Here is a 27,413-nt window from a genome sequence, read left to right on the forward strand (position 1 = left end):
TGACACAGGGCTGAGAGGTGACACAGGGCTGAGAGGTGACATGGCACCGAGAGGTTACACAGGCTGAAGGGTCAAAATCCTTATTTTCCCATATTTTTCATCCCCATGGATCCCCCACTCCCCCCACCCCCGTGTCCTGGCGGGGGTGACTCCACACCTGACCCCAGATGGATCCCCTGGTGTGGGGCCAGATGGTGCTTCCCCAAAAAACAGGAATTACTGGAATTTATTCTCTCTTACCCAGATTTCGGTGTTACTGGGGCAACCCAAGGCTATCTTTGCATTTTAATATAATTTTTATTGGAATTAATGCACACTAACACCAGGTCTTGGTTGGTCCTGGTGCTTCTGAGTCCCCCTGCTCCTCAAAATCCAGGTGTCCCCTTAAATTCCTCTGAGCTCCCACTGGATTTTTCATTTTTTATTTTCCCTGATTTTGTGAATCCAAAGCTTCTCCTCAATATTACACATTTTTTTCACTCTATTTCCTGAACGACGCCATATTTATGGGGAATACGTAAGTGGAAAAAGAAAAGAAATGGTTAAGTTAGATGTGGGTTGTGGCTGAAAAGGGGTTAAATACCCCCCACCGATGAATTCCTCATGGAGGGGGGGGTCCCCAATTCACAAAAAACAGCAGGAAGGGGGATGGCTCCTACCCTTTGATACCCCAAATCTGCTTCAAAGGGAAACTCTCCAGCTGTCCCCATGTCCCGTGTCAGACAGAGCCACCGAGGAGCTCCCCCAAAGACACCAGAGCCACGATTCCTTTGGGCTTTGACAAACCACCCAGCTCTGGGGTCAGGGATTCCTCGTGCAGGGCGGGGCAGGGGGGGTTTAACCCCCCCAAATCCCTGGAGCCGCCGCTGCTGAGTGGGAAATGCAGGGGGAAAAGCTCTGAGACACTTCAAGGAGGCTGAATTTGGGTCCCCCACGCTCGGCCCTTCCCACCCCTGGAGTCAGCAGGGGCATCCCAGCTCCAACTCCCTCCTGCCTCAACCCACCCCCTGCTCCGGGCAAATCCCAGAACCCCCCAAGGCTCTGGGGAAGGTCCCCCCCAGGGATTTGGGAGGCTCTGGGGGGAGTTTGAGGGAGCTTCTGAAGCCCTGGGGGGGGGGGGGGGGGGCGGGTGTTACATTTAAAGACTGATCAGTAGAGAAAAGGAACAGAGGAAAATCCTCCAGCACCGAGTCACGGCTGCCAAATCCCATGGGAAGCATCCACCAGATCCCACGGGAACATCCCCGGGCCAGGGAGCCGCTCGCTCGCTCTCTCCCACAATTAACGGGATGCAGTTAATTACTGGAATGCCGAAGCCACCTCTCCGAGCTGCCGGCCGCTCTGACGGCTCCGAAGGAAGGGAAAACCCAGCGCCAGCTCCACAAAACGCTGGGATTTTGGCAGCACCGGGCTGGGAATGACCAGGTCGGGGCACAAGGCTGAGGGGAGGGACACGCAGCGGTCACTCCATGGTCCGTCAGGGTGCCAGGCCGGGCTCGGGGGCACGCGGCCGTCACTCTGGAGGCCGGCTGTAGTTGAGGGACAGCAGGACCATGCTGTGGGCCAGGAGAGAAGCTTCGGAGGCTGGAAGAGCAGAGGAGCAGGGTCAGAGACTGGGGGCACTGGGACAGGCACTGGGCAGACTGGGAGGGCTGGGACTGGGATGGGAGTGGCACTGGGGGATGTTGGGCGTGTTGGGGTGGGCACGGGATGGGCCCTGGGTAGACTGGGAGCCCTGTGGTGGGCACGGGGTGGGTTCTGGGGGCACTGGGCAGACTGGGAACACTGGGATGGGCATGGGGGGAGCGCTGGGCTCCTGGTCCCACATTTCCCCTCCCACTCCTGTTTTCTTTTCCTCGGGGCTGAAATCTGCCACCAGAGGTCTGTGGGACAGGGACACCTGGGCGCGGGCTCTGCTCAGGTGTGGGGGCAAGCCTAGATGGGGACAAAGCCCCCCTGTCACCCCAAAATTCCCCAGGAGCCACACTCCCTGTGCCCAGCGAAGGCTTTCGGGTGTCGTCCCCCTCCCAGGGTACCTTGGAGCTCACAGGAGAGCCTGAGCCACTGCTCCAGCCACGCTCGGCACTCGGCCCGGCCCAGGTGAGTGGAGTTCAGCCCACGCAGGTAACAGGCCTGGGGACACAGGGACAGTCAGGGACAGGCACAGGGAACTCCAGCGTCGCACCGGGATCCTGCTGGGGCTCCAGGGGGGGGAAGAGAAGCAGGGAACTGCTCCCCACAGTGCTCAGGTGTGATCCCAGCGTGAAAAACATTTTCCCAGAAGAGAGCAACCACCACCTGCCCAGGGTGGGGCTGGGGGACCCCCTTGTGCCACGTGAGGTGACACAAGCCCAGGACAGGCGTGCTGAGGGGTCCTCACCGCTCGGAGCTCCTCCTCAGAGAGCTGCCCCAGGCCCAGGCGCAGCAGGGCCCGGTCCAGGTGTCGGATCTCCAGGACGTGGCTCCGCAGCCGATAGCGCAGGAAAAAGGCCGGCAGGTGTGGGGTCAGGAACAGCACCTGGCCCAGGGCTCTCTGGGGAGGACAAGGAGAGCGCCTGTGAGGTATCCAACCCCTCCTAAAACAGGGGTGGGATCCATTCAGGTCCTTCCACCTGCCCAAGTGGCTCCAAGCCCCGTCCAACCCGGCCTTGAACACTTCCAGGGGTGGGGAAATCCCTCCCAGTGCCTTCCCATCTTCACAGGGAGGAATTCCTTCCCCAAATCCTCCTCTGGATTCATTCCCAGCAGCTCTACATCCTTCCCACAGATGGAGGCAGCACTGCAGGTGGGGTCTCAGCTGAGCCCCCCTCACCTGCTGCCACGGTGTGGGGATGAGCCCGGGACCCGAGGGCACCTCTGCGGCTTTTCATCTGCACCTGGACTGGTTTTGGGGGCACACCTGAGCAGGTGAGCACCTGCACTGAGCTGAACTCACCACATGATCCACCTGGAGCCTGCTCAGCGCCAGCAGAGACCCAGCGAACAAACTCCTCACGGCCAAGAGCTGGGCCAGGTGGGGCCGGGCACCTCCCTGCACCTGAAAGAGCCCCGGGAGCGCAGGTGACACCTCTGACAGGTGACAACACCTCCCACAGGCCCGAGGGGTGGCGGTGGGGAGGCACCTGGGCACAGAGCTGCTGCAGGAGCTCCCGGGGCTGGGGCTCAGGCAGGGAACGCGCTGCCAGCGCCAGGCTCCGCACCACGGTGGGGTAGGAGCCCCTCCGGATGGAGTCGTAGGCATCCAGGAACTCCACCCGCTGCTTGGGTGTCCAGAACTGGCGGATCAGGAGCTGCCGTGGGAAGAAATACCTGGGAGAAGGCAGGAGACAGGGATTCAGGGAGGGAATGGCAGGGCAGGCGGGTTGCAGGCTGTGGGAAGAGGCCAAGGGGAGTCCTGGGCTGGGGCAGCACAGTCTGACCCCAGGGGCTGCGGGTATTCATTCCCAAAGGGGAAGGAACCAGGGAATCGTTAAGGTTGGAAAAGCCTGAGGTCATCAGGTCCAGCACTGGCACCAGCACTGCCAAGGCCACCACTGACCGTGTCCCCAAGTGCCACATCCACACAGCTGCTAAACGCCCCCAAGGATGGGGACTCCCCCGTGCCCTGGGCAGCCTGTGCCAAGACGGGACTGCCTTTTCCATGAAGGAATTTCCCTAAAATCCAACCCAAGCCTCCCCTCGAGGCTGTTTCCCCTGGTCCTGGCACCTGGGAGCAGATCTCGACCTCCTCCTGGCTGTCCCCTCCTGTCAGGGAGTTGTGCAGAGCCACAAGGTCCCCCCTGAGCCTCCTTTGCTCCAGGCTGAGCCCCCTCAGACCCCTCAGCCTCTCCCGGTGCTCCAGCCCCTTCCCCAGCTCCATTCCCAGCTCCAGACACGCTCCAGCCCCTCAGGGTCTTGAACTGGCGACCCAAAACCAACCCCAGGATTCAGGGTGGGGCCTCAGCAGTGCCCAGCACAGTGGGATGGGCACTGCCCTGGTCCCAGTGGCCACGCTGTGGCTGGCACAAGCCAGGTGCCTGTGGCCTCCCTGCCCACCTGGGCTCATGTCCACTCACCCCGGCTCCTGTCCTGCTGCTCTGTCCCCAGCCTGGAGCATTCCATGGGGCCAAGGTGAGCCAAGGGCAGGACCCAGCACTTGGCCTGGTCAATCCTCATCCCATCAGCCCCATCCCCTCGATCCCACAGATCCAGCCTGGCCCCATCCCTCTGTGGAGCCTTCCTGTCCTCCAGCAGTTCCCCACGTCCCCTCTGAGCTGAGGCCACAGTCAGGGACATTGACTGGGAGCACTGGGGGCAGGGGGCAGCAGAACTGCAAAACCCCAGGGAGGGTCTCTGTGATCATTATTGATTTCATTAAATCACTTTAACGGATTCCATGATTCCAACTCCGGTCCCAGGAGCTGGGATTGCCAATCCAGCACTCAGCTCCTGAGGATCCAGGTGTTTGTCCTCACAGCGAGAGGGAGAGCCCGGGCAGATTCCTGCCTCTGGAAATCCCAACTCCACGGAATTCAGGAACTGGGGACAGTACTCACATCAAGACAATGACCAGGAAGTTGGCGAAGGGCGGGATGGCGATGATCCCGATGGGAATGGCCTTGAGCACATCCCTGCGGAACTGCCTCCAGAAGGAGGGAACAGAGTCAGCACCTGACACCCACCTCCCAAAACTCCCTAAAATCCCCCCCCCCCGGTGCTGGCTGCAGCTCCCACTCCCTGTCTTTAGGCAGGGAATGTGTCACAGAGGAATTCCAGCCCCCCTTCCGTGGGGAGGGAGCGTTCCTGGGGGCTCGGGGAGGCGCACCTGGCGCAGCCGCTCCATGTCGCGGTACGGGAGCTGCTGCGGGCTCAGCCGCTGCCGGGACATCTTGGACTTGATTCTCCTGATTTCCTTCACTTCCAGGAAGAGTGCCTGGACTCCTGCAGGGACAGAACTCCCTCAGGTACTGATTCCCAGGCTGGGGACAGGCAGTGCAGCCACTGTCCCCACTGCTGGAGAAGCAAAATGTGTCCTCGTCCCAGGAGCCACCTCCCAAGCCCCACCTGCTGGGACCCCCCTTTTGGGACCCACCCTTTTGAGACCCCGATGTTTGGATTCCCCCATCAGCACCCCTCTTTCGGGATCCACCTCGTGGGACGCCCCTTTTTGGAACACCCCGCCCTCTTTCAGACCCCCTTTTTTTTGGCCCACCTGTTGGGACCCCTCTTTCAGCACCCACTTTTTAGACCCTCCCTTTGGGGGCCCCCCTGCCTGGGACTCACCTGTTTTGAAGGTGCTGTGCAGGACATAGAACCGGGGGAAGCTCCTCTCCAGGTACCGCTCGTACCTGGCGTTGACCCGCCGGGCTGCGGCGGCCACGGCGGCCACGAGGGCGCGGGAGGCGGCGCGGGTGGAGAGGGAACGCCCCTGGCACCTGCGCACCTGGCAACACACCTGGCACCACACCTGGCACCTGCGCCCCCACCCCCCGCGTCAGCTCGGGCCGGGTTTGAGGCTCCCAAAGCCCCTGGAGAGGTGGAAGGGGGGGAGATGGGACACCCCCGCCCCAGGTCCAGGGGGATCGAGGGGCCCCGGTTGATTTCAGAATTCCCGTGCCGGGCATTGTGGGGCTCGGGCAGGGGAGGGGGATTGGGGAGGGCGGAAACGGGTGGCACCGGGGCAGGGATCAGCACGACGGTAATGGAAAGGGTGTGCGATAACGGGGAGGCACTGGGGGCTGGGGAACGGGGGGGTGGGGACATGGCCAGGGCCGGGGGGTAATGGGAGAGGACGAGGGGGGCAAAGGCGAGGGTTCACGACTGCGGTGGGTGTTTGGGGGAGTGTGGTCGGTATTTAGTGGGGGTTGCCGCCGGCACTGGGAGGCATGGGGGCTACGATCGGTGTTTGGGAAGAGTCAGGGCTGCGTCGGCAGCGGGTCTCCCTCAGGGGGGTGTGTCCCAGCCGGTGCCACGGGGCATGGCTGCCCCGTGGGGATCCGCGCTCACCTGGACACTCCCAGAGCGAGTTGCGGCTCCATCCGCCCCCAAGAGGGGCTCAGGGCGGCGGGGCCGAGGCGCCAGAGCCCCCCACGGGCAGCGGCCCTGGACAGCGCCATCTTGGCGGGTCAGAGGCCGGCGATCACGTGGGGCTCTGAGCGCTGATTGGCTGCCGCGCCGGAAGTGCCCGCGACCGGGGCTCCGGGCTCGGCCAGAGCCGTTCCTTCCTTTCCCCCCCCCCGGCGGGGCCGGGCCCTTCCCGGCCCTTCCCCGGCTCCGTCCGCCCGGGGGTTGCGGCTCTGGCCCAGGCCGGAGCTCGGCCCCTCACCGGCCCTTCCCCGGCTCCGCCCACCCGGGGGTTGCGGCTCTGGCCCAGGCCAGAGCTCGGCTCTTCCCCGGCTCCGTCCGCCCGGGGGTTGCGGCTCTGGCCCAGGCCGCCCGTTCCGGCCCCGGCGGTTCAGCGTTGGGGCAGCCGGTGGCCGCGGGCTGGTGAGCCGGGGCCTTCCTCCCGCTTCACCGGGGTTTAAACGCTTTCCCAGCCCTTGGGGAGCCCGTGGAGGAGCTGCCGCTGCCCCCGCCCGGGCCTGGGCACGCCGGAGGCCAAATCTCCCGGCGGAGGGGCCGGGACCTGCCGAGCCCCATCCCGGTGCCTCCTGCTCCGCCTGGGCCTCCCGGGGCACCGGGCAGGACCCTCCGTCTGTCCCCCCTTTCTTTCCCCGGGCAGCAGAACCGGTTCTGCCCGCAGCCCTGAGGCCCTATGTGGGTCATGTTTGTTTTCCTCATTGCAGGTGCCGGAACAAACATTGTCCAAGGATTTTCGGGAAACACCCGCAGCCCCTGCCCTTTCCCCGAGCTCTGCTCGGGAACACCCGCAGCTCCTCAGGAATTCCCGAAACCGGGTGCTACGCCGCCTCTTCCCAGATCTCAGTCAGCCCCTCCGTGTCCTGGGGACCCTTGGGAATGCTTCTCCCTCCATCCAGCTCACTGGCTTGTGGCACCCGCCACGCAGCCCTGTGCCCTCCCTCCCTCCCTGTGCGCAGGTGTTGCTCACTCAGCTGTTGTTTATCGGCAGCCCGCTGGGGAGGGGGTTATCGCTGCCCCCAGCGTGGCCGATAAGGCCGGATCGATGCCGTGGGACGATCCACGCCGCACGTACCCGGCAGGACCTCGGGCACCGAGCAGAGTCCGGGCCCGCGCGGCCGCGGTTCAGCGGAGCTGCCGCAGCTCCATCAGCCCTGGCTCGTGGGGCCACATCAAAGCTGGTTAATGGGGTGTTAATTGGTGATTGGGAGATGCCGCAGGCTTTGAGGTGCCTCTGAGCTTCCTCGGGAACTCTGCTCTGGGTGGAGGAGAGGGAGGGAGGGGACACCCCTTAAATAGGGAGGGGTCACCCCTCGGGAGTGAGTGGGACCTGAGCCCGGGATCCAGAGAGCGCAGCAGAGCCATGCCCACCAAACCCACCCCTGGCTGCGAGCTGGGTGAGTATCCCACCACCCCTGGCAGCTGGCATCGTCCCCAGCCCAAAACACCTGGATTTGGGGAATTTGGGCAGTTTCCCAGCTCCAGGCTGGGGCCAGTCACACCTGGTTGCAGGTGGGGAGCGAGGCCACCAGTTGGGTTATTCCCATCTTTGACAGCTGCACTGTTGGGTCAGGGCTGAGGGTGAATCTGTGGTGGAGGAGTCTCCCATCTCCTGGATTTCTCCTCATTTTTGCAGGACGTGGTCATTTAGCAACACCGTTAGTGATGCCAAGCTGCTCCTGCCCGGTGCTGCATCCCATTCCCAATTAAATCCATGGGCTTGATCTTCAGGAAGGGGGTGTTTGAAAAAGTTATCCCAAGGGAATGCACAGAGGAGGAGGAATTCAGTGAGGGAGCAGCGTTTCTCTCTGGAAAAGCCAGCAGCAAACCAAACCAAAGCCCTGTCAGGCCTCTCTCCCCAAAACCATTCTGGGACAGCCAGGTGAGGTGAGGGATAGCCAGCACTGCCTGCAGCAGAAGTCAGGGAACTGGGGCAGAATTTGGGGCTTTTGGCATGAAAAGCGGTGCCAGGGCGGGCAAGGTCCCAGCAGAGTTGCAGGGCTCCCAATGGATCCGTGTTTTGGGGTGGAATGAGACGCTTTTGGGAAAAGCTTGGAGCGGGAGCAGGGGCAGGGCCTGGTGGGCTGCAGGTCGAGGGGGAATCACAGAGTCAGGGAATAAACTGAGCTGGAAGGGACCCACCAGGATGATCGAATCCAACTCCTGGCCCTGCACAGACACCCCAACAATCCCACCCTGGGCATCCCTGAGAGCGTTGTCCAGATACTCCCGGAGCTCTGGCAGCCTCGGGGCCGTGCCCATTTCCCAGGGAGCCTGGGCGGTGCCCAGCACCCTCTGGGACAGAACCTTTCCCTGATGTCCAACCTGACCCTCCCTGGCACAGCTCTGCCGCTCCCTTGGGTGTGCCCCCACCCACCACGGGGCCTGCACGGGGGTCCGGGGACCCTCTGGGGCCTCACTGGGGCTCAACCCCCACACCACAGCCCAGGGCCTGCCCTGCTGGGGTCTGCACTGGGGCCCCAAACTGGGACTTGAAGCCCCAAACTGGGACTCGGGGCCCTGTTTCCAGCCTTGGGGCCTCACTGGGGCTCAGCTCCCCCTCAGCGGAGCCCCGCGGCTCCCACACCTGGGGCTCTGCCCCCAACCCCAGACCCACATCTGGGCTCAGGCCCCACCACGGCGGTGCCTTGCGGCCTCTCGCATCTCCACACCGCGGTCCCGGTGCCGCCCCCGGCCCGCCCCGTGACGCGGCTCCGCGCGCCGGGACGCGGCTCCAGCCGGGCATGAGGCGGCGGCGGCGGGGCCGGGGGCGGCCGGGGCCGGTGAGTGAGGGACGGGACGGGACGGGACGGGACGGGATGGGACGGGAGGACCCTCCTCGGGTGGTCCCGGGTGTGCTACGGGGGGCTCCTGCCTTGGGGGCTGCCCGGGTGTTTTGCGGGGGGTTCCTGCCTTGGGGGTGCCTGGGGGGTCCCCTGGATGTGCTGCGGGACCCCTGCGGTGGGGTTCGTGAGGGGGCCGTGGAGCCGCTGCCCTCCCCCGCCGCCCCCGCGGCACCCAGGGCGCTCCCCGCACCCCCCACCCCTTCCCCCCGGGGCTCGGGGTCCCCCGGGCTCTCGGTGACCTTGGGGTGTCCCGGGGTCTGATCCTCTGTCCTCCCTCGGGGTTTGGGGGTTCCCCCGGCCTCGTCCCTCGTCCTTCCGACGCGCTGGGGGTGCTGGGGCTGTGTGCGAGCACAGCCGTGGAGCCCCACCGGGCTCAGCAGCCCCGTGCAGCTCGTCCCACCCGGGCTGAGGTGCCCGGACAGTGCCCGTGTCCCCGCTGTCCCCGCCGATCCGCCCTCCGGTGTCCCCGCTCTCAGCTGCGGTACCCTCCCGGTGGGGAGGATGAGTCCGGCCGGTGCCAGAGGCTCCTGGAGCGGCTCCGGGAATGTCGCTGTGACCTGGCAGGGCCCCCCCGTGCTCCCGGCTCGCCTCACGCCGGAGGGGCCGGCCCGGCCAAGGTCCACACGCGGCTGTGGGTGCAGGTGCTCAGAGCGGGGTCCGGTCCCTCCCGTGGCTGCCCCGTCGCAGTCACGGGCAGCGGAACTGTGAGAAAAGCTCCGGAGGTGTGGGAGAGCGGGACCATGGGATAACGGCTCCGTGATTTTGTGGGCTGGACACGGTTTGATTCATTACATCCTCGGAGTCTCAGGTGTGCGTCAGGTGCCCCGTCCCACGCTCGAAACAATGGGGCTGGCTCCTAAATGTAAATGTGGGAGCTGGAGCAGGCTGGGAGGGGAGCTGCTCTTCCCTGCCAGGAGGTTGTTTCTGGGTGTGGGAATAACCAGGTCACCGTCCGTCTGTCTCGGAGGACACCGTGGGGAGCAGGGCAGGCTCGGCTCCCCGTGCCCTCCTGAACCCAGGGCATCTCCCAGCTGCAGAGTGTGGGATGGGATGAGGGATGGGTAGGGAACAAGCTGGTCCAACCTGTTCAGGGGTGGGCAGGTGATCTGTCCCAGTGTGACTGGAGCGGAGCCGAGGTCACCGCTGCCTTTATCCTCTCGTGTCGTGGGCAGCAGTGGGGCAGAGCAAGGAGGGAGGAATCCCACAGGGATGGATCCTGCAGGATGGACCCACTGTGCTGTGCCGCAGGGTGCCCCCATGAGGTCCGTGCAGAGGAAAAGGTTTTCCAGGTCCTGGACCTGGTGGTGCCGGTGCCAGCAGAGCAGCAGGGCCACGTGGGAGGTGGTCAACAGGGCAGAATCAGGGAATTGAGCTTGGAAAAGCTCTCTGAGCTCATCCAGTCCAGCCATTACACCAGCACCGGTCACCACCCAGTTCACCGGTTGCCTGTGTTGGGATGGCAAGTGGCCACCTAGGCTGTGTGCCCTGGTTTGGAGCGTTGTGCCCGGGGCTCCTGGTGTGACATCCCCTGGAAGGGCTGGACCAGAGGGTCAGTGGCCAGGTGAAGGGCTCGCAGTGCCACCGGCCTGCAGGGTGTCTGTGCACAGAGCAAAACAAGATGTCGGCCCCAAAACCGCCCCAAAGGAGTGGAGGCAGAAGAATCCGTAAGGATCCTGTCTGCCCCGCAGAAACCAGCCCAGCTCAAAGCCCCACATCAAAGGCACGGCCTCAATGGCAGGAACTGCTCCCAGCACGGGGCCAGGCTGCTCCTGTGTCCTTCAGGGAGGAGCAGGAGGAGCGTGAGCCTGCGGCTCATCCTGGAAGGACCTGGCAGAGTGGGTTTGGGGGGAAGGGAGGGTGGGGGTAGAACAAGAACCTCATTGTTCCTTGTTCATTGTTTGTTCCACACACACGTGGGGAAGGCCCAGACAGCAGCACCCATGTCCTGGCGGGTTTGCATGGTGACCTCGTGGTGTCGTGCTCAGGGCTTGTTGTATTCCAGGGAACCTTTCCCTGGGAAGGGGCTGCCTTGCCCGGCGTGGTGCCAGACTCAGCAGTGGGGGCACAGTGGAGGCAGAGCCTGGTGAGCCCACACCTGGTGTCAGGGAAGCTGCTGGGTGGGACAGAACCTGAGGGAGGTGGACATGAGCCCTGGTGGGCAAGGAGGCCACAGGCACCTGGCTTGTGCCAGCCACAGCGTGGCCACTGGGACCAGGGCAGTGCCCATCCCACTGTGCTGGGCACTGCTGAGGCCCCACCCTGAATCCTGGGATTGGTTTTGGGTCGCCAGTGCAGGACATGGAGGGGCTGGAGCGTGTCTGGAGCTGGGAATGGAGCTGGGGAAGGGGCTGGAGCACCAGACTGAGGGGTCTGAGGGGGCTCAGCCTGGAGCAAAGGAGGCTCAGGGGGGACCTTGTGGCTCCCCACACCTGCCCAACAAGAGGGGGGCAGCCAGGTGGGGGTCAGGCTCTGCTCCCAGGGGACAGAGTGAGACAAAAAGGCTTCCAGGGAAGGTTTGGGTTGGATTTTAGGGAAAATTCCTTCATGGAAAAGGCAGCCCACGTGCCCCATGTGTGCTCGCAGAGTCTCCTCTGGGTGAGTGAAACTGGAGACGCGTTCCCTGAGCCGGGTGTGGGTCCTGCCCCCAGCCCAGCAGCTGCTGGGGCAGATAAGGGGCCCTGCCCAGGCTGGGCTGGGTCTGGGGGCAGATATGAGGTGGGTCCGTAACGAACATTCCCCCCAAGACCATCCTCCTCACTTCATCATGGAGTGAAGCTCTGGTGGGACTTGCTGCCGGGGTAAGGTCATTCCTGCTGGGTCATGTTTTGCAGAAAAGTTGGTTCATTGCTAAACTTTAGTGGTTTTTTGGTTTTAATGGAAGCTGTGAGGTTTGGTGCTTAGAAAAGAAGGAAAATTATGTGTGAGGGGTGAGAGCTGGAGTTCACTTAACCTGAATCCCTGGCTGATGATTTCCTTTTACATCCTCACTGAACCAATATTCCGTTGTTTTGTGGAAATCTCCCATTCCAATCTGATGGAATTTGACAGAGGATTAAGTGCTTTACAGGCCAAAAGTCGACCCTGAGGGACATTGGCTTGTCCTTGGAGGGTTGAGCTTCTGGAGCCCAGAGGGTGCCAGCTTATCCCCAGTTCCCTCCTGCTCCATCCCCAGTCCCATCCCAGTTCCCAGCTTCCTCCTGCTCCATCCTCTGGCCTGTCCCTCATCCTGCTTCCCTCCTGCTCCATCTCCAGCCCCATCCCAGATCCTGGCTCATTCCCGCATGGGTTGAATTTAAACCCAGGCCACGATGGAGGAGTTAAACCTGGCCTTAACCCACTTTCCCACTGCCTGGGGGGCTGGGAGGGGCTTGGGGAGTGCTGGAGGGGTTTGAGGGGCGCTGTGAGGATTTGGGAGTGCTGGGAAGGGGGAACGAGATGTGGTTTCCACATCAAGGCAATTCCCCGCTTGTTTCCTCGGCCAGAGTTTCGCAATCAGCTCCAGCTGCCTGCGGACACTCCTGCCACGTCTGCCACGTCTGTGCCCATCAGGGCTTCCATGGGCAGAGCAGGGGGACTTCCTTAGCAGGTCCCATCCCAAATCCCCTCTCCCATCCCTGCTGAGACCCTCAGAGCTGGAAAAGAGCTCAGGAAGCGATCCCATCTGTGTCAGGTTTCTCAGAGCTGAAAAAGAGCTCGGGAAGTGAATCTGTGTCCACCAGAGCTGTTGGCTCTCCCCGCTCTCCTGCCAGCTCTGATTTTCCTTCCTGACAGGATTTTTTCCCTTCTTCACAGCCAATGTGTCCAATATAAAACAGCTCCCGGAGCACAGGAAGGGCTGCACCATGGGGAACTCGGACATGGAGCGGAAGGCGTCCTACGGTGAGGCTGGATCGGGAACAGGGGCTGCCCTCGTCACCCTCCTTCCTTTCATTAATTCCCTACTGGTTTGGGGTGCTGGGATGAGCCCCACAGGAGCTTTGCAGCACCCTAGGGTCACTCAGCCCGGCTGAACCAGCCAAACCAGCCTGGCCTGGGCAGGTATGTCCTGGGAGAAATCTCCTGAGCAGGGATATCCGGACACCTGGGCAGCTCCAAATCCCTTATGTAAACGCAGCCCTGGCGGGTTTCTGGGAGGCCGGGAAAAGGAGGAGCCCGGTGGTGATGCAATAGGAGAGTTGGGCAAAGAGCTGCCCTGTCCGAGCCCTCGGAGCCCAGAGTGCTCCAGCGCTGCTCCCGGAGGGAAATGGCCCGTGGGGAGAGCGGGAGTGAGAGCGGGACTGGGAGTGGGAACAGGACTGGGAGTGAGTATGGGACTGGGACTGGGAATAGGGCTGGGACTGGGAACAGGACTGGGAGTGAGTACAGGACTGGGAACAGGACTGGGAGTGGGAACAGGACTGGGAGTGAGTATGGGAGTGGGAACGGGACTGGGAGTGGGAACGGGACTGGGACTGGGAACGGGACTGGGAACGGGACTGGGACTGGGAACGGGACTGGGAGTGGGGACTGGGTGTGGGAACAGGACTGGGAGTGGGACTGGCAGTGAGTACGGGACTGGCAGTGAGTACAGGACTGGGACTGGGAGTGGGACTGAGAGTGAGTACGGGAGTGGGGATGGGACTGGGAGTGGGAACAGGACTGGGAGGGAGTACGGGACTGGGAGGGAGTACAGGACTGGTATTGGGAGTGGGAACGGGACTGGGAGTGGGAATGGGATCAGGATCAGGGCTTTTGCTGGAGGTGGTGGGGGGGACAGGGTGGGAATGTGGGAATGTGCCCCATTGCTGGGGTGACCCTGCACGCTTCCCTCATTCCTTATGTTCAGAAACTCCTGGAATTTTCTCAGCGCTGGCTCTCCTTGTGGGAGATGGGGAGTTGTTGGTGCTTCCTGACTGTCCCTTCTTCCAGACATTGTATTTCCTTGGGATCCAGCTAGGAGAGGCTGGGATAATGGTGCAGGAGCAGTCCCAGATTTCCCTGGGATCTGGCTCATCCAGCCCTGGTTAATCATTATGGGGACACCGGTGCTGCCATCCCCCCCCATCAGCCCCCAGGATGGGGATGGTTTAAATTCATTGGAATCAATAAGTCCCCGGCTCTGGCCTGGAACTGGGTGGGAGAGGAGATTCTGGGAAGGCAGCGGGCTCCAAGGAGTGCAGCGGTGTGGGATATTTTAATTTAATTATCTCTTTATCACTTAATTAGCATTGAGTGTGCTGGCTTGTTCTGCGATGCCCGTGGGGCTCCCCAGCCCCTGTCAGAATTCCTTGCCTTTCCAGGGGTGCTCACTGCTCCCATTCCCTCTCTCCCTGCAGAGGATGTCTCTGGGGAGTCTGGGGGCCTCGGGGGGGTCGTCAGCACCATCTCCAGCAGCAGGAGCCCCCTGCAGCCCCCCGATGCCGACGAGGGGGAGCCGTTCACCACCTACTTTGACAGCAAGATCCCGATCCCCGAGGATGAGACGGTGAGTGGGAAAACCCCGCTGGAAAAATCTGCCTCAGACACCCCCCCTGAGTCATTCCCATGGGCACCAGTTCCCCTTCCAGCCTGGACTGGGAAGGGGGACTGGGAGATGGCAATTTGGGAGAGAAGTGGTGGGGGGGTCTCCTGGACTGGGAAGTGGGACCTGGAGATGGGGATTTGGGAGGGAAGAGGGGGAGGGGTCTCCTGTGGTCTGGGGGGATGTGAGGCCTGTGTTAATGATTGATCCCATGGGATTTGGCTCCTGCTTGGAGCAGTCAAAGAGCAGGGAAAGGCCTTGTCATCCCTCAGGGAGGGCCCTGGGCTCTTTGTTCCCTTATCAGGGAGCAGGAGCTTGGCTGGCCTCGTGACACCGTCCCCTTGTTCCCTCCCGGGGCCAGGGGTGCCTCTTGCCCGTGGCTGAAGCCCCCAGTTTGAGCTGCCAGCGAGGGAGGATCCCTCGTCCCCCTGGGATTCCATGAGCATGGAACGCTTGCCCGTCCCAGAGCCTGGGCCTGAACCCCTCAGACTGGGACCACAGATCCAGGCTTTGGGGTGGGATTGAGGAACAGGCAGGATTTTTAGGATGAGATTAGGGAATAGTTTGGTTTTACAGCCCCGAAGAGTTTAGGATGGGCTTAAGGCTCAGGCTGAGCCTGACCTGTGGTGTCAATGGGGGAATTAACCCATTTCCTGCCGTGTCCGTCCTCTCCCGCAGCATTCCTGCTTCAGCTTCCGCAAGCTGTGGGCGTTCACGGGGCCGGGCTTCCTGATGAGCATCGCCTACCTCGACCCCGGCAACATCGAGTCTGACCTGCAGTCCGGGGCCGTCGCGGGCTTCAAGGTGGGTGCAGGGCGAGACACGTCCCGTGGGGAGGGTGGGACAGGGGGCTGCTGCTGCTGGAAGCACCCCGGAGACGAGGGGCAGCAGGAGGGGCTCAGATGCTGCCTTTATGTCTCTTGGCATCCATCCCACGCCAGCTCTGGGCACGGGACCGCCTCAAAAACGTCAATAATGTGGATTTTTCAACAGTTTGATAATCTGGATTTTCAACCAGTGCTGTGGGGTTTGGGGAGACCAGGGGCCTTGTGGGTGGCTGTGGCTCCCCGTGTCCCCCCACCCACTGGTGTCCTCGTGTCCTGCAGCTCCTGTGGGTGCTCATGCTGGCCACGATCATCGGGCTGCTGCTGCAGCGGCTGGCGGCGCGGCTGGGCGTGGTCACGGGGCTGCACCTGGCCGAGGTCTGCCACCGCCAGTACCAGAAGGTGGGTCCTGAGGGGTGCCACAGGGGTTGAGGTGGGTGGGTGACACTCCCCCGGGTCCTGAGGGGTGCCACGGGGGTTGGGGTGGGTGGGTGACACTCCCCCGGGTCCTGAGGGGTGCCACGGGGGTTGGGGTGGGTGGGTGACACTCCCCCGGGTCCTGAGGGGTGCCACAGGGGTTGAGGTGGGTGGGTGACACTCCCCCGGGTCCTGAGGGGTGCCACAGGGGTTGGGGTGGGTGGGTGACACTCCCCCGGGTCCTGAGGGGTGCCACAGGGGTTGGGGTGGGTGGGTGACACTCCCCCGGGTCCTGAGGGGTGCCACAGGGGTTGGGGTGGGTGGGTGACACTCCCCCGGGTCCTGAGGGGTGCCACAGGGGTTGGGGTGGGTGGGTGACACTCCCCCGGGTCCTGAGGGGTGCCACGGGGGTTGGGGTGGGTGGGTGACACTCCCCCGGGTCCTGAGGGGTGCCACAGGGGTTGGGGTGGGTGGGTGACACTCCCCCGGGTTCTGAAGGGTGCCATGGGGGCTGGGGTGGGTGGGTGACACTCCCCTGGGTGTCCCAATGTCCTTGGTGGTGCCATGAGGACTCGTTAGGAGCCTGGGCTGTTAATGGGGCACTTGGGGTGTGTTTCGGGGTCCCTTGGTGCTGTCCTGGCTTGGGAAACACGAGGAGGGAGTGGGGGGATGTTGCCATTTGCCAGTCAGGAATAAAATCTGGGATTTCAGCTCCCTCCCCGCACAGGAATGCTAAAATAATCCCAAGGAATTATGAGGAGAGAAACAGCCCTTTAGGTCAAAACCGTTTCTTGGTTGTTCTATCACCTGGTTGGGAATTCCTTGGGCTTATGTAAGGAAGATCTGCTGACGATGAGTGGGGCTGGGCTGGGCAGGGGCTGTGGGGACACTGGGGACGTTCATCCCTGTGCACTGGGAAGGGCTGTGGGGACATTTGGGATGTCCCATCCCTGTGCACTCGGGTGTTGCTCATCCAGCTCCTGACACCGTGTCACTGCTGTGACCTGGGACATCTCCCCACGCTCATTCCCAGTTTATCCACACATGGAAACACCACATTTCACTCTTGCAATCGGCTCCTGTAGCCAGGGCAGGAGCCGAGGTGACATCAGTGACCCAGATCCTCCCCAGGATTGCCACAGGAGCTGAGATTTCAGCTCCAGAGCAGCCATAACCAGGCCAGGGAGAGGATCCCATTCCTGCATGCGGGATCACCACAGCCCCATGGCAGAAGGGATTTTGCCCTGGTTTTCATGGCGCTGGGTGTTCCTTTCCCCCCCAGTTCCCTCGGATCATCCTGTGGCTGATGGTGGAACTCGCCATCATCGGCTCCGACATGCAGGAGGTCATCGGTTCAGCCATCGCCATCAACCTGCTCTCCGTGGGGAAGTGAGTTGGGTTGGTGTGGGAAACGAGGGAGGAAGGGAAACCCTGCACCAAAAACTCCGTTACTTCCCATCAATGCTCCCAGAGCAGCACCGGGGATGTGACTCACCCCGGCTGGCCGAGCTCCAGCGCTGGATTTCGACTGTGGGGCACCCACAGGGTCTGGGGTTGTTTTTAGCTCTGGCTGATAGAAAATTTGGGGTACAGCTTCCTGCCCAGCTCCACGTTCCATATAGGATTCCTGGGAAGGCGTCCTTTGGGCTGGGGAGGGCAGGAAATGGAACCATACCAGGCAGGCATGGGGTGTCCCATGGATTCAGGCATTCCTGAGGCAGGACACAGCCCCGTGGTCCCTCAGACCCCCCCTCAGAACCCCCCAGACATACAGCTCCATCCCAAAAAAGCCCTAAATAACAGGGATTTGGAGCTCTGGGTGGGCACTGACCCCGCTCTCGCCCGCAGGATCCCGCTCTGGGGAGGAGTGCTCATCACCATCGCTGACACCTTCGTTTTCCTCTTCCTCGACAAATACGGTAATTTCTCCCTCGGAATTCCGGGAGCTAAAGCTGGGATGGAGCGAGTCTCGGGCTGCTGACAATGGGCCTGTTCCTCCTGGCAGGCCTGCGGAAGCTGGAGGCGTTTTTTGGGCTCCTGATCACCATCATGGCCCTGACCTTCGGATACGAGGTACCCCTGCCCCCAGGAGACACTGAGGGGCTGGAGCGTGTCCGGAGCTGGGAATGGAGCTGGGGAAGGGGCTGGGGCACCGGGAGAGGCTGAGGGGGCTCAGCCTGGAGCAAAGGAGGCTCAGGGGGGACCTTGTGGCTCCCCACACCTGCCTGACAGGAGGGGACAGCCAGGTGGGGGTCAGGCTCTGCTCCCAGGTGACAGGATGAGAGGAAATGTCCTCCTAGGGGATGTTTAGGTTGGATATTGGGGAGAATTCCTTCCTGGAAAGGGCTGGCACACTGGGACAAGCTGCCCTGGGCAGGGAGGGAATCCCAATCCCTGGGGAATTTAAAAGCTGTGTGGATGTGGCACTTGGGGACACGGTCAGCGGTGGCCTTGGCAGTGCTGAACCCGATGATCCCAGAGGCTTTTCCAACCTTAACAATTCCACGATTCGACGCTGCGATCCCACTCCTGAGCCGAAACAGCCCCAAACGCAAGGACGGACGCTTAAAATCAACACAATCTGAGTCCTCCTCACGATTTCGCTCGGGAGCAGCCACCCTCCCTATAGCACCCCAAAATTCCCTGTTTTCCTCTCCCCCCTTGCCCAGTACATCACAGTGAAGCCCAACCAGGAGAAGCTGCTGCAGGGGCTGTTCATCCCCTACTGCCGGGACTGCGGCACGCCGCAGCTGGAGCAGGCCGTGGGCATCGTGGGCGCCGTCATCATGCCCCACAACATGTACCTGCACTCTGCCCTCGTCAAGGTGAGCGCCCACGCCACGGGGGGAACCCTGGGGCGATGCCTTTTTATGAGTCAGGCACCAGTAGGGTGATAAAAGGGCACCTTTCCACGAGGATCCTCAGGTGCACGGATGCGTCAGGAAGAAAAAGCCGGAGCTGTGCACCCGGTTTTTATAGATTCTGTGGGTCAGATTATATAGGTTATAGATTCCTGTCTGGCAGGAGCCTCCCAGTGAGGAACCCCCCTGGTGAAGTGATTCCCCCCAGTTCTAGCACTTTCTAGATTCTCCCCCCTTAAGATGAGATCCGGGCCTTGCTTACAAAAGCGTGTCCTAGAAAGCTGGTTTCAGGCTTGGTTTCTAAGGAGAGCCAAGACAGCACCAAGACAGCACAGGGATCCTGGAATTTGTTCTGTCTTTCTGCCTAGGAAAATGTCGAAACGAAGCTAAAATGTGAAGCTACAAAGCTGCAAGTAGATGTGTAAAGGATAGAGAGAAAATATCAAAGAGAAAAAGCAAAAAAAGGCATCAGGGGCACGAAAACGCCCTCGGAGGAGCCTGGGACGCGTGGCTGGTGTGGGGCCCAAGGGTGTCCTGGCCACCCAGTGATCCGTGTGCTGTCGTCCCTGCAGTCAAGCTCTGATTGCAGGGACTAACAGCGAATTCCTGTGTCCCCTCTGTGCCCCTGGCCCCGTCCCCCCCAGTCCCGGCAGGTGAACCGCGCCGACAAGCGCGAGGTGCGAGAGGCCAACAAGTATTTCTTCATCGAGTCGTGCATCGCGCTCTTCGTCTCCTTCATCATCAACATCTTCGTGGTGACCGTCTTTGCCGAGGCCTTCTTCAACAAGACCAATGCCGACGTGGTAAGAGGGACTGGGACCAGTGGGATGGACTGGGACTGACTGGGAGCTGCAGCAGGGATGGAGGGATGAGGGCAGTGCCCACCCCCCTGTGCTGGGCACTGCTGAGGTCAAACCCTCAATCCTGGGGTCAGTTTTGGGTGTCCTTGAGGGGCTGGAGTGTGTCCAGAGCTGGGGAAGGGACTGGAGCACCAGGAGAGGCTGAGGGGGCTCAGCCTGGAGCAAAGGAGGCTCAGGGAGGACCTTGTGGCTCCCCACACCTGCCCAACAAGAGGGGGGCAGCCAGGTGGGGGTCAGGCTCTGCTCCCAGGGGACAGAGTGAGACAAAAAGGCTTCCAGGGGAGGTTTGGGTTGGATTTTAGGGAAAATTCCTTCATGAAAAAGGCTGCTCAGGCCAGGGCTGGAGTCCCCATCCCTGGGGGGATTTAACAGCTGTGCAGATGTGGCACTTGGGGACGTGATCAGTGGTGGCCTTGGCAATGCTGAGATCGCTGCTGGACCCAGTGATCCCAGAGGCTTTTCCATCCCGACCCATTCCCTTATTCCCACCCTTCCGTGCCCTTGCAGTACCAGGTCTGTGCCAATTCCAGCAGCCCCCACTCCTCGCTCTTCCCCAACAACAACCAGACACTGGAGGTGGACATCTACAAGGGGGTGAGTGTCCCTGGAGAGGACAGCTTGGGCACCGTCCTGTGGCCTTGTCTGGTGTCCCCAGGGGTTGCAGCCACGTCTGGGGCAGCTGGTGACCCTGTGGGGTGTCCCCAGGGTGCGGGCAGCCCAGTGACCCTGTGGGGTGTCCCCAGGGTGGGGACAGCCAGGTCTGGGACAGCCCAGTGACCCTGTGGGGTGCCCCCAGGGTGGGGACAGCCAGGTCTGGGACAGCCCAGTGACCCTGTGGGGTGTCCCCAGGGTGGGGGCAGCCCAGTGACCCTGTGTGGTGTCCTCAGGGTGGGGGCAGCCAGGTCTGGTGTCAGCTGCTGCTTCTGGGTAAACTGGGAGCCCTGGGGACTGGGACCAGTAAAGGGATGCCCGAAAACAGTGGGGCTGAGAAGCTCCCTTGAGCCCCCTTCTTACTGAGGACTTGCTCCTGGGCATTCCTCCTGCTCGTGCCCGCCCTGGGTGGCCCCGGGCTGACAGAGCTGTGCCCTCCCCGTTGCAGGGCGTTGTCCTGGGGTGCTACTTCGGCCCTGCTGCCCTCTACATCTGGGCCATCGGGATCCTGGCGGCCGGGCAGAGCTCCACCATGACGGGCACCTACTCGGGCCAGTTCGTCATGGAGGTAACGCAGTTCCTGCTCCTCACTGCTTACTCCCTCCTTACCTCCTGCTCCTTACTCGGTGTTCCAGGCTCCTTACTCCCTGTAGTCCTTATTCCTTACTTCACACTCCTTACTCCTTAATCTGTACTCCATACCCCTCACTCAGTACTCCTTGCTCCACATCCCTTACTCATCTGCTCCTTGCTCTGTCCTTCGTACTCAGTGCTCCTCACTCTTCACTGTACTCCTTACTCCTTGTAGTTCTTATTCCTTACTCCATACTCCTTACTCCTTAATCCGTACTCCATACTCCTCACTCCATACTCCTCACTCAGTACTCCTTGCTCCATATTCCTTACTCATCTGCTCCTTACTCTGCATTTCATACTCAGTGCTCCTCTTCACTCCATACTCCTGACTCTCTACTTCTCACTCCGTTCTCCTTGCTCTGTATTCTGTCCTCCTTACTCATTACTCCTCTGTACTCCTTACTTACTCCTCACCCTGTACTCCTCACTCCCTACTCCCTCCTTGCCATCTCAGCCTCACTGCTTCATCCCCCCCCAGGGCTTCCTGAACCTGCAGTGCTCTGGTACTACTCACACCATACTCACTCCTTACTCACTCCCCCCCTGTGCTCCCCCAGGGCTTCCTGAACCTGCGCTGGTCCCGCTTCGCCCGGGTGCTGCTCACGCGCTCCATCGCCGTCACCCCCACCCTCTTCGTCGCCATCTTCCAGGACGTCGAGCACCTCACAGGCATGAACGATTTCCTGAACGTCCTCATGAGCCTCCAGGTGAGCGGGGGCAGCCGGCCCCTCCCAGCCCAGGGCTGTTCATGGCCAGCTGGGATCCAGCCCCTGTTGGTGGCCAGGTGGGATCCAGTCCCTCCCAGCCCAGGGCTGTTCATGGCCAGCTGGGATCTGGCCCCTCCTGGCCCCTCCTGGCCCGGGGCTGTTTGTGGCCAGGTGGGATCCGGCCCCTCCTGACCCACAGGTGTCCAGGGCCAGGCTGGATGGGGCTTGGAGCAGCCTGGTCAGTGGAAGGTGTCCCTGCCATGGCAGGGGATGAGGTGGGATGAGTGTTAAGGTCCCTTCCTACCCAGACTGTTCCAGGCTTCCCTGACAATCAGAGCAATTCCCACTCTTCATTCTTCTCTGCTTCCCTGCCCCTTGCAGCTCCCGTTCGCGCTGATCCCGGTGCTCACCTTCACCAGCCTGCCCAGCGTCATGCACGACTTCGCCAACGGCCTGTGAGTACCACGGGGGTCACCTGGGCCCACCTGCCCCTCACCTGGGCCCACCTCCCCCTCACCTGGGCATCCCCCACCTCACCCCGCTGTGTCTCACCTTGCTCCCAGGTTCTGGAGGGTGGCTGGGGGCCTCCTGATCCTCCTCATCTGTGCCATCAACATGTACTTCGTGGTGGCCTACGTCATGGCCCTCAACCACCTGGGCCTGTACATTGGGGCCGCCGTGCTCAGCGTTGTCTACCTGTCCTTCGTGGCGTACCTGGTGAGTCAGGCTCCACCTGGGCCCCCTTCCAGCTGGGAGAAGACTTTGGAACAGTGCACGGCCCCTCTGTCCCTGTCTGTGTGTCACAGAGGTGGAAATCATGGAATGGCCATGGAACCACAGGACGGGTTGGGACTTTAAAGGCGATTTAACGCCTCATCCAACCCCTCTGCCATGGCAGGGACATTTTCCACCAGGCCAGGTGGCTCCCAGCCCCGTCCAGCCCGGCCTTGAACACTTCCAGGGATGGGGCATCACCTGGGAAATCCATGCCAGCGCTTCCCCATCCTCACAGGGAGGAATTCCTTCCCAAAAATCCTCCTCTGGACTGGCTCCAGCAGCTCCATGTCCTCCTTGTCCTGGTGCCCCAGGGCTGGAGCAGCTCTGCAGGTGGGGTCTCACCTGAGCGGGGCGGAGGGGCAGGACCCCCCTCACCTGCTGTCCATACTGGGGCTCAGCCCAGGCTGTCGGGATCCCCCTGGATCCCGTCCCTCTGGATGTCCCCACTCAGCTCTGTGTCACCTGTGTGTCCCAGTACAGACCCCAAGGGACCCCACTCGTCACCCGGGTACGGAGCCACTGGCCACGACTCCTTGAGTGGCACATTCTGGCTAATTCCCGATCCAGGGAGTGCTCCCTCTCTGGGGCCATCAGTGGGGTTTCCCCCCACCCAGGCTCAGGTTTGGGGTCCTGAGTGCAGAACACGGAGGGGCTGGAGCATGTCCAGAACTGGGACAGGAGCTGGGGAAGGGTCTGGAGCCCCAGGAGCGGCTGAGGGAGCTGGGAAAGGGCTCAGCCTGGGGAAAAGGAGGCTCAGGGGGGACCTTGTGGCTCTGCACAACTCCCTGACAGGAGGGGGCAGCCGGGGGGGGGTCAGGCTCTGCTCCCAGGGAACAGGACCAGGGCAAGCAGCCTCCAGGGGAAGTTCAGCTTGGATATTGGGGAGAATTCCTTCCTGGAAAGGGCTGTCCAACCCTGACCCAGCTGCCCAGGGCAGGGGTGAGGTCCCCATCCCTGGGAGGCACTGAAAACCATATGGATGTGGCACCTGGGGACATGGCCAGTGCTGGCCTTGCCAGCGCTGGCCTCAGTGATCCCAGAGCCTTTTCAGCCCCACCCCACCCTGTGATTCCACGACTCCGTGACACCCCGGTCGCTGTCCCTCCCCACGCTGTCCCTGACCGTCCCCTCCTGTCCCCACAGACGTGGCTGTGCCTCATTGCCCTGGGCGCCTCCTTCCTGGCCTGCGGGAACACGGTAAGCGTCACCCGGACCCTGCACCCGGAGCAGCCACCCTCCCACCCCCCCAAGTAGCCGGGGGTGGGGGCTGGACCTCAGCAGCCGCCACCGGAGCCGGGTTCCCCGGGGCCACGGACGCGCGCGGGAGGCCGCGGAGCGCCCGGCGCTGCCGGAATCCTCGGGGCCGGGCGTTCCTTTGCTGATCCCCCAAATCATCCCTGCGTGGGAGACACGGCTGGGGAGGGGCTCAGGGGCACAGCAGCAGCCTGACCCCTCCCAGTTTTGTTTTAAATCCCTGTAAATTCCTCATCCCGGAGCGTTTGACCCCCCCCCCCCCCGTAGCACAAACACTGAGCTCCAGGAACGCTGCTCTGGCACAGACCTGGATAAAATAGGCAAATAAGCTAAAAAAGCCCCAAATGCCCTTTTGGGTGATGTTTGGGGATGCTGCTGGCACTGGGTGTGGGGTGACACTACGGCTGGATCTACCTCTGCTGCCCCAGCCTGACCTGATTTGGTACTTTTTCGCTGGAAAACACTTCCCATTCCCAGTGGGGATCCCACGAGGAGGGGAAACCTGAGCATTAATATTGACACTACTGGTTTTTAATGGCCCAGTGTGGGATTTTGGGGTCAGCAAAGGAAACGAGTTTGTGGTTATTTATGATTTTATGACTTTATTCCTTGTGATGTGTGGAAATACTCTTGGAGTTCTCAAAAATCCCTGGATTATAACTCAAAGTCAGGCTGTGGAGGCTCCAAGAGCCTTTTCCAGGGGTTTCTTTGCTGCTCTCACTTGTCCTGGATTTAAGTCCCTCCTGTCATCCCCCTTTTGTTTAACGAGTTTTGGAAGAAGCTTTGCCAGGAATGCAACCTGAGTGGGTTGGGATGGAGGGAACAGGGTGTCCTTCGGATCTCCCAGGGGCATTTTGGGGCCCCATCTTCCCTGTTGGGGTGGATTTGGATCTTTGGATCATGGAAATTGGGTGTCAGAAGCTCAAATTGGGGTTATTTGGGGAAAATTCCCTTCTCTGTCCGGCTGGAGCTGCGAGGGGGGTGCAGCTCCGTGAGTTTAGATCCTAAAGCATTTCATGGATCTGCAGGATGGAGCAGGGGTGGGTGGGGGTCCCAAAACACCTCCCCTGGGACCAGGCCAGAGTGTTCCAGCCCTGAGGGGAGGGGCTCCTGCCCAGACCAGTCCTGGTTTATTTGGGATCCCTGGGTCAGGGCTGCCCAGCGGGTAACGAGGCCTCCATGGAATTCCCTTTGCATTTTCCCTGCACTCCCAGTCCCAGGCAGGGAATTCTCTCTGAAATAAAATCCCTGCAGTGTCCAACTCTTGGGAATGCTGCCCTGACACTGGTTTGGAATCTGGACACTGGATTTGGGATGTGGTCATGGGGATTTCTTCCCCATGGATCAGAGCAGGTCAGGGCAGCCCCTCCTGCTCTGAGCTTCTGTAGAGTTTTATCCATCACTGCCCGAGCTCTGGGGCTATTCCCTGGTGCCCAGGACACATTCCAGGGGATGAAGGTGAAAACACTCAGAGCCCAGCAGGAAAACCCCCCTTTGATTTGAGGCAGGATCACATCCCTCTTCCCACCCTTTCCCAAACCAGCTGAGACTTGCAGCTCCCCCTGACCACAGTGGATTCCCAGTTTCCATGTTTTTACCCCAGAATTCCAGCAGGATTTAACCCCGTAGTGTAACCTTTGTAGGTTTTACACCCACTCCCACAACACAGCAGCTGTGGGAATTGCAGGGTGGGGGGATGGGGGGCTGGACTAGAGGTGGGCTCAGGCTTTGGAATCCCGCTGTACCACCCCCCAGCTTTCCTGGGTTGGGAATTCTGCCTTGGGAGGGGTCAGCTCTCCTGGCTGGAGCACTGACTGTGCATGGAGCCTCTCGATCGGGTCCCCGTCCGGGGCCTCTGCTCCTCGCTGCACTAATTTGGGGTTTTCCCTTGGTCCTGGTTGTACGAACCCCCTTCGCCATTAAAACATGGAGACTTTTCCAACTTGGCTTCCTGGGTCATTTTTTGGGGCTGCTCGGAGTTCCTGGCTCTGGTGCTGGGGCTGTGCCGGGGGGATGAGCTGGGCCACGTCCCCCTCCCGTGGGATCGGCTCCCAGGGCCTCGCTGTGCCCGTGTCCCCAGGGGCCTTCCTCCAGTGGCATCAGGGCTGGGCACGTCCATTCTGCCCCGCTCTGGCCCGACCCACCAGCTGCACCAAAAATCCCGGAATTCCCATTTTTTTCCTGCTTTTGCCCCTCCAGAGCCTCAGCTCAGTCCCGTTTAACACCAGCCTCCTCCGGAGGGTCTGGAGTGTCTCCGTGTGATGAACCAGCCTGTGCCCTCATTGCTAATTAAGGCTCATCCACACCCCAGATCTAATTGGGATGGAGCAGTTAATTGAGGCTGCAGAGGGAGGAGCCTTTGGGGTGGGGCTGGGCTGGTGTCTGCCCCAGTTAACTGCTGGCTCCGTTCCCAGTTAACACCAGTCCTTGTGGTGCTGGCCCAGTGCCCGTTAACGGGGGCACGCGGTGACTCTGGAGCCGTGGCCGGTGCTGCCACCTCGGCACCCACCCGGGCTTTGTTAAACTGGGCCAAACTGGGGCTTCCTTAAACCGGGATCAGCTCCGGTTTCATTAAAAGCCTGCCCTGCTCCGGCTCGTTAAACTGGGCTCAACATCGGCTTTGTTAAACCAGGCTTAATTCAGGCTTTGTTAAACCATCCTCAATTTGAGCTTCGTTAAACCCATCTCAACTTCGTCTTTGTTAAACCAGACTTAGTTTAGGCTTCATTAAATTGTGGCTTTGTTAAACCAGCCTCCACTTCATCTTTGTTACCTGGGCCTCATTTGGGCTTTGTTAAACCGGGGCTGAGCTCAGGCTTCCTTAACTTGCCTTCCTTAAACTCTCTTTGGCTCAGGCTTCGTTAAACCAGGCTCAACTTGGGCCCGTTGCCTCCCCTTGGCACTAACTGTGTCCTTCCCCCCCTCAGGGCCGCCTGGGCTTTGCCGCCCGCCCCGAGCTCTTCCTCCTCGGCCACGTCGATTCCAACACGTCCGTCACCAGGTGACCCCAGCCAGCGCCAGGATCAGACTGGACCCCCCCGGACCCCCCCGTGGTGGGACGGACCCCCGGGACCCCTCCGTGCCACAGGAGCCCGGCACCAGCGCGGCCCCGCGCCGGGCGCGTGGCAGGAGCAGAGCAGAGCTGGGACCCCCCGGCACAGCGGGATCAGGAGGATCCTGGGGATCCCCGGCCCAGCCCCTCAGCCCAGGGGGCCTCTGGGCCCCCCCCCCCCCCCCAAAAGCTTTTCCCCATTTTCCCTCCCAACGGCTGCCCCGGGAAGAGCGCGTTGGTGTTTCCTGGATTTCCATTCCGGTCACTCCCGTGGCTCAGCACCACAGCATCGCTCCTTGGGGGTTTTCCCTAATTTGGGGATATTCCAGGCTGTTGCCAGAATTCCCAGTAAAAGCCAGTATTGCTGCTGGGCTCTGGCCTTGGGCCAGGGCGGACACGTGGGACAGAGGCATTTCCCACATCTCCAGGAGTTTCGGGTGCGTCCGGAGCTCCAAATCCACCCTCAGAAGGGTGCAGGGGCAGCAGTTCCCGAAAAACGCAACCGAGCGCCGGGAATTTCCCTTCTCTGCAGTTTTCAGCCTGTTTTAGAAATAAAAATGACGCTGCCCAGCCCCTTTTTCCCCAAGGAATTCCATCTGTTCCCAATTTCCCACCCCCACGCCGCACTGGTGGCACTAGACAGGTCCCAGGTGGTGACGGAGCTGCTGGATCCATCCCGGGTTTGCCCGGGAAATTGGAGCCGCGGGATTGATTTTTGGTGGAGACCCAAAGCCGCCCCATTCGAGGGACGGGGGTCGGGGGCTCTGGGCTCCGAGGGTCGCTGCTGTCCCTCCCCCTCCCCCCGAGCAGGGCCGCGCTGGGGACATCCCGGGGGACATCCCGGGGGACATCCCGGGGGACATCCCCGTGGGGCTGCCGGGGGGTCCCGCTCCCATTCCCGCCGCTCTCGCCCCGGGGGAGTCCCAGGTGAGGGACGGGGCCGAGCTGGGGGAGATTTTGGGGATCCCCTT

The 27,413-nt window shown here is 61.6% G+C and overlaps 2 protein-coding genes across 5 annotated transcripts; one reads left to right on the forward strand and one right to left on the reverse strand.

Annotated features, from left to right (window-relative positions):
* Positions 1–277: 277 nt before the first annotated feature.
* Positions 278–6,219, reverse strand: LETMD1 (LETM1 domain containing 1). Its single transcript, XM_032093950.1, has 9 exons — positions 5,986–6,219; positions 5,263–5,453; positions 4,805–4,920; positions 4,536–4,618; positions 3,123–3,309; positions 2,936–3,037; positions 2,381–2,533; positions 2,037–2,133; positions 278–1,584 (listed from the first exon to the last, which is right to left on the reverse strand). Exons 1-9 carry the CDS (start codon positions 6,093–6,095, stop codon positions 1,514–1,516), a joined length of 1,110 nt encoding a protein of 369 aa, XP_031949841.1. The 5' UTR covers positions 6,096–6,219; the 3' UTR covers positions 278–1,513.
* A 1,186-nt stretch (positions 6,220–7,405) lies between these two features.
* On the forward strand, positions 7,406–27,015 carry SLC11A2 (solute carrier family 11 member 2). Of its 4 annotated transcripts, none has more exons than XM_032093902.1 (17): positions 7,406–7,454; positions 12,696–12,782; positions 14,219–14,367; positions 15,082–15,207; positions 15,510–15,629; positions 16,927–17,033; positions 17,493–17,563; positions 17,650–17,717; positions 18,314–18,469; positions 19,150–19,308; positions 19,873–19,959; positions 20,465–20,584; positions 21,210–21,359; positions 21,741–21,814; positions 21,923–22,076; positions 23,280–23,333; positions 26,318–27,015. In XM_032093902.1, exons 1-17 carry the CDS (start codon positions 7,421–7,423, stop codon positions 26,393–26,395), a joined length of 1,794 nt encoding a protein of 597 aa, XP_031949793.1. In that variant the 5' UTR covers positions 7,406–7,420; the 3' UTR covers positions 26,396–27,015. The 4 variants fall into 4 exon arrangements, with proteins under 4 accessions (XP_031949793.1, XP_031949795.1, XP_031949796.1 ...); XM_032093904.1 differs by lacking the exon at positions 7,406–7,454 and adding an exon at positions 8,757–8,840; XM_032093905.1 differs by lacking the exon at positions 7,406–7,454 and adding an exon at positions 9,597–9,711.
* The last annotated feature ends 398 nt before the right edge of the window (positions 27,016–27,413 follow it).

The sequence above is a fragment of the Corvus moneduloides genome, chromosome 30 (genome assembly GCF_009650955.1).
Source record: "Corvus moneduloides isolate bCorMon1 chromosome 30, bCorMon1.pri, whole genome shotgun sequence".
NCBI lineage: Eukaryota > Metazoa > Chordata > Aves > Passeriformes > Corvidae > Corvus > Corvus moneduloides.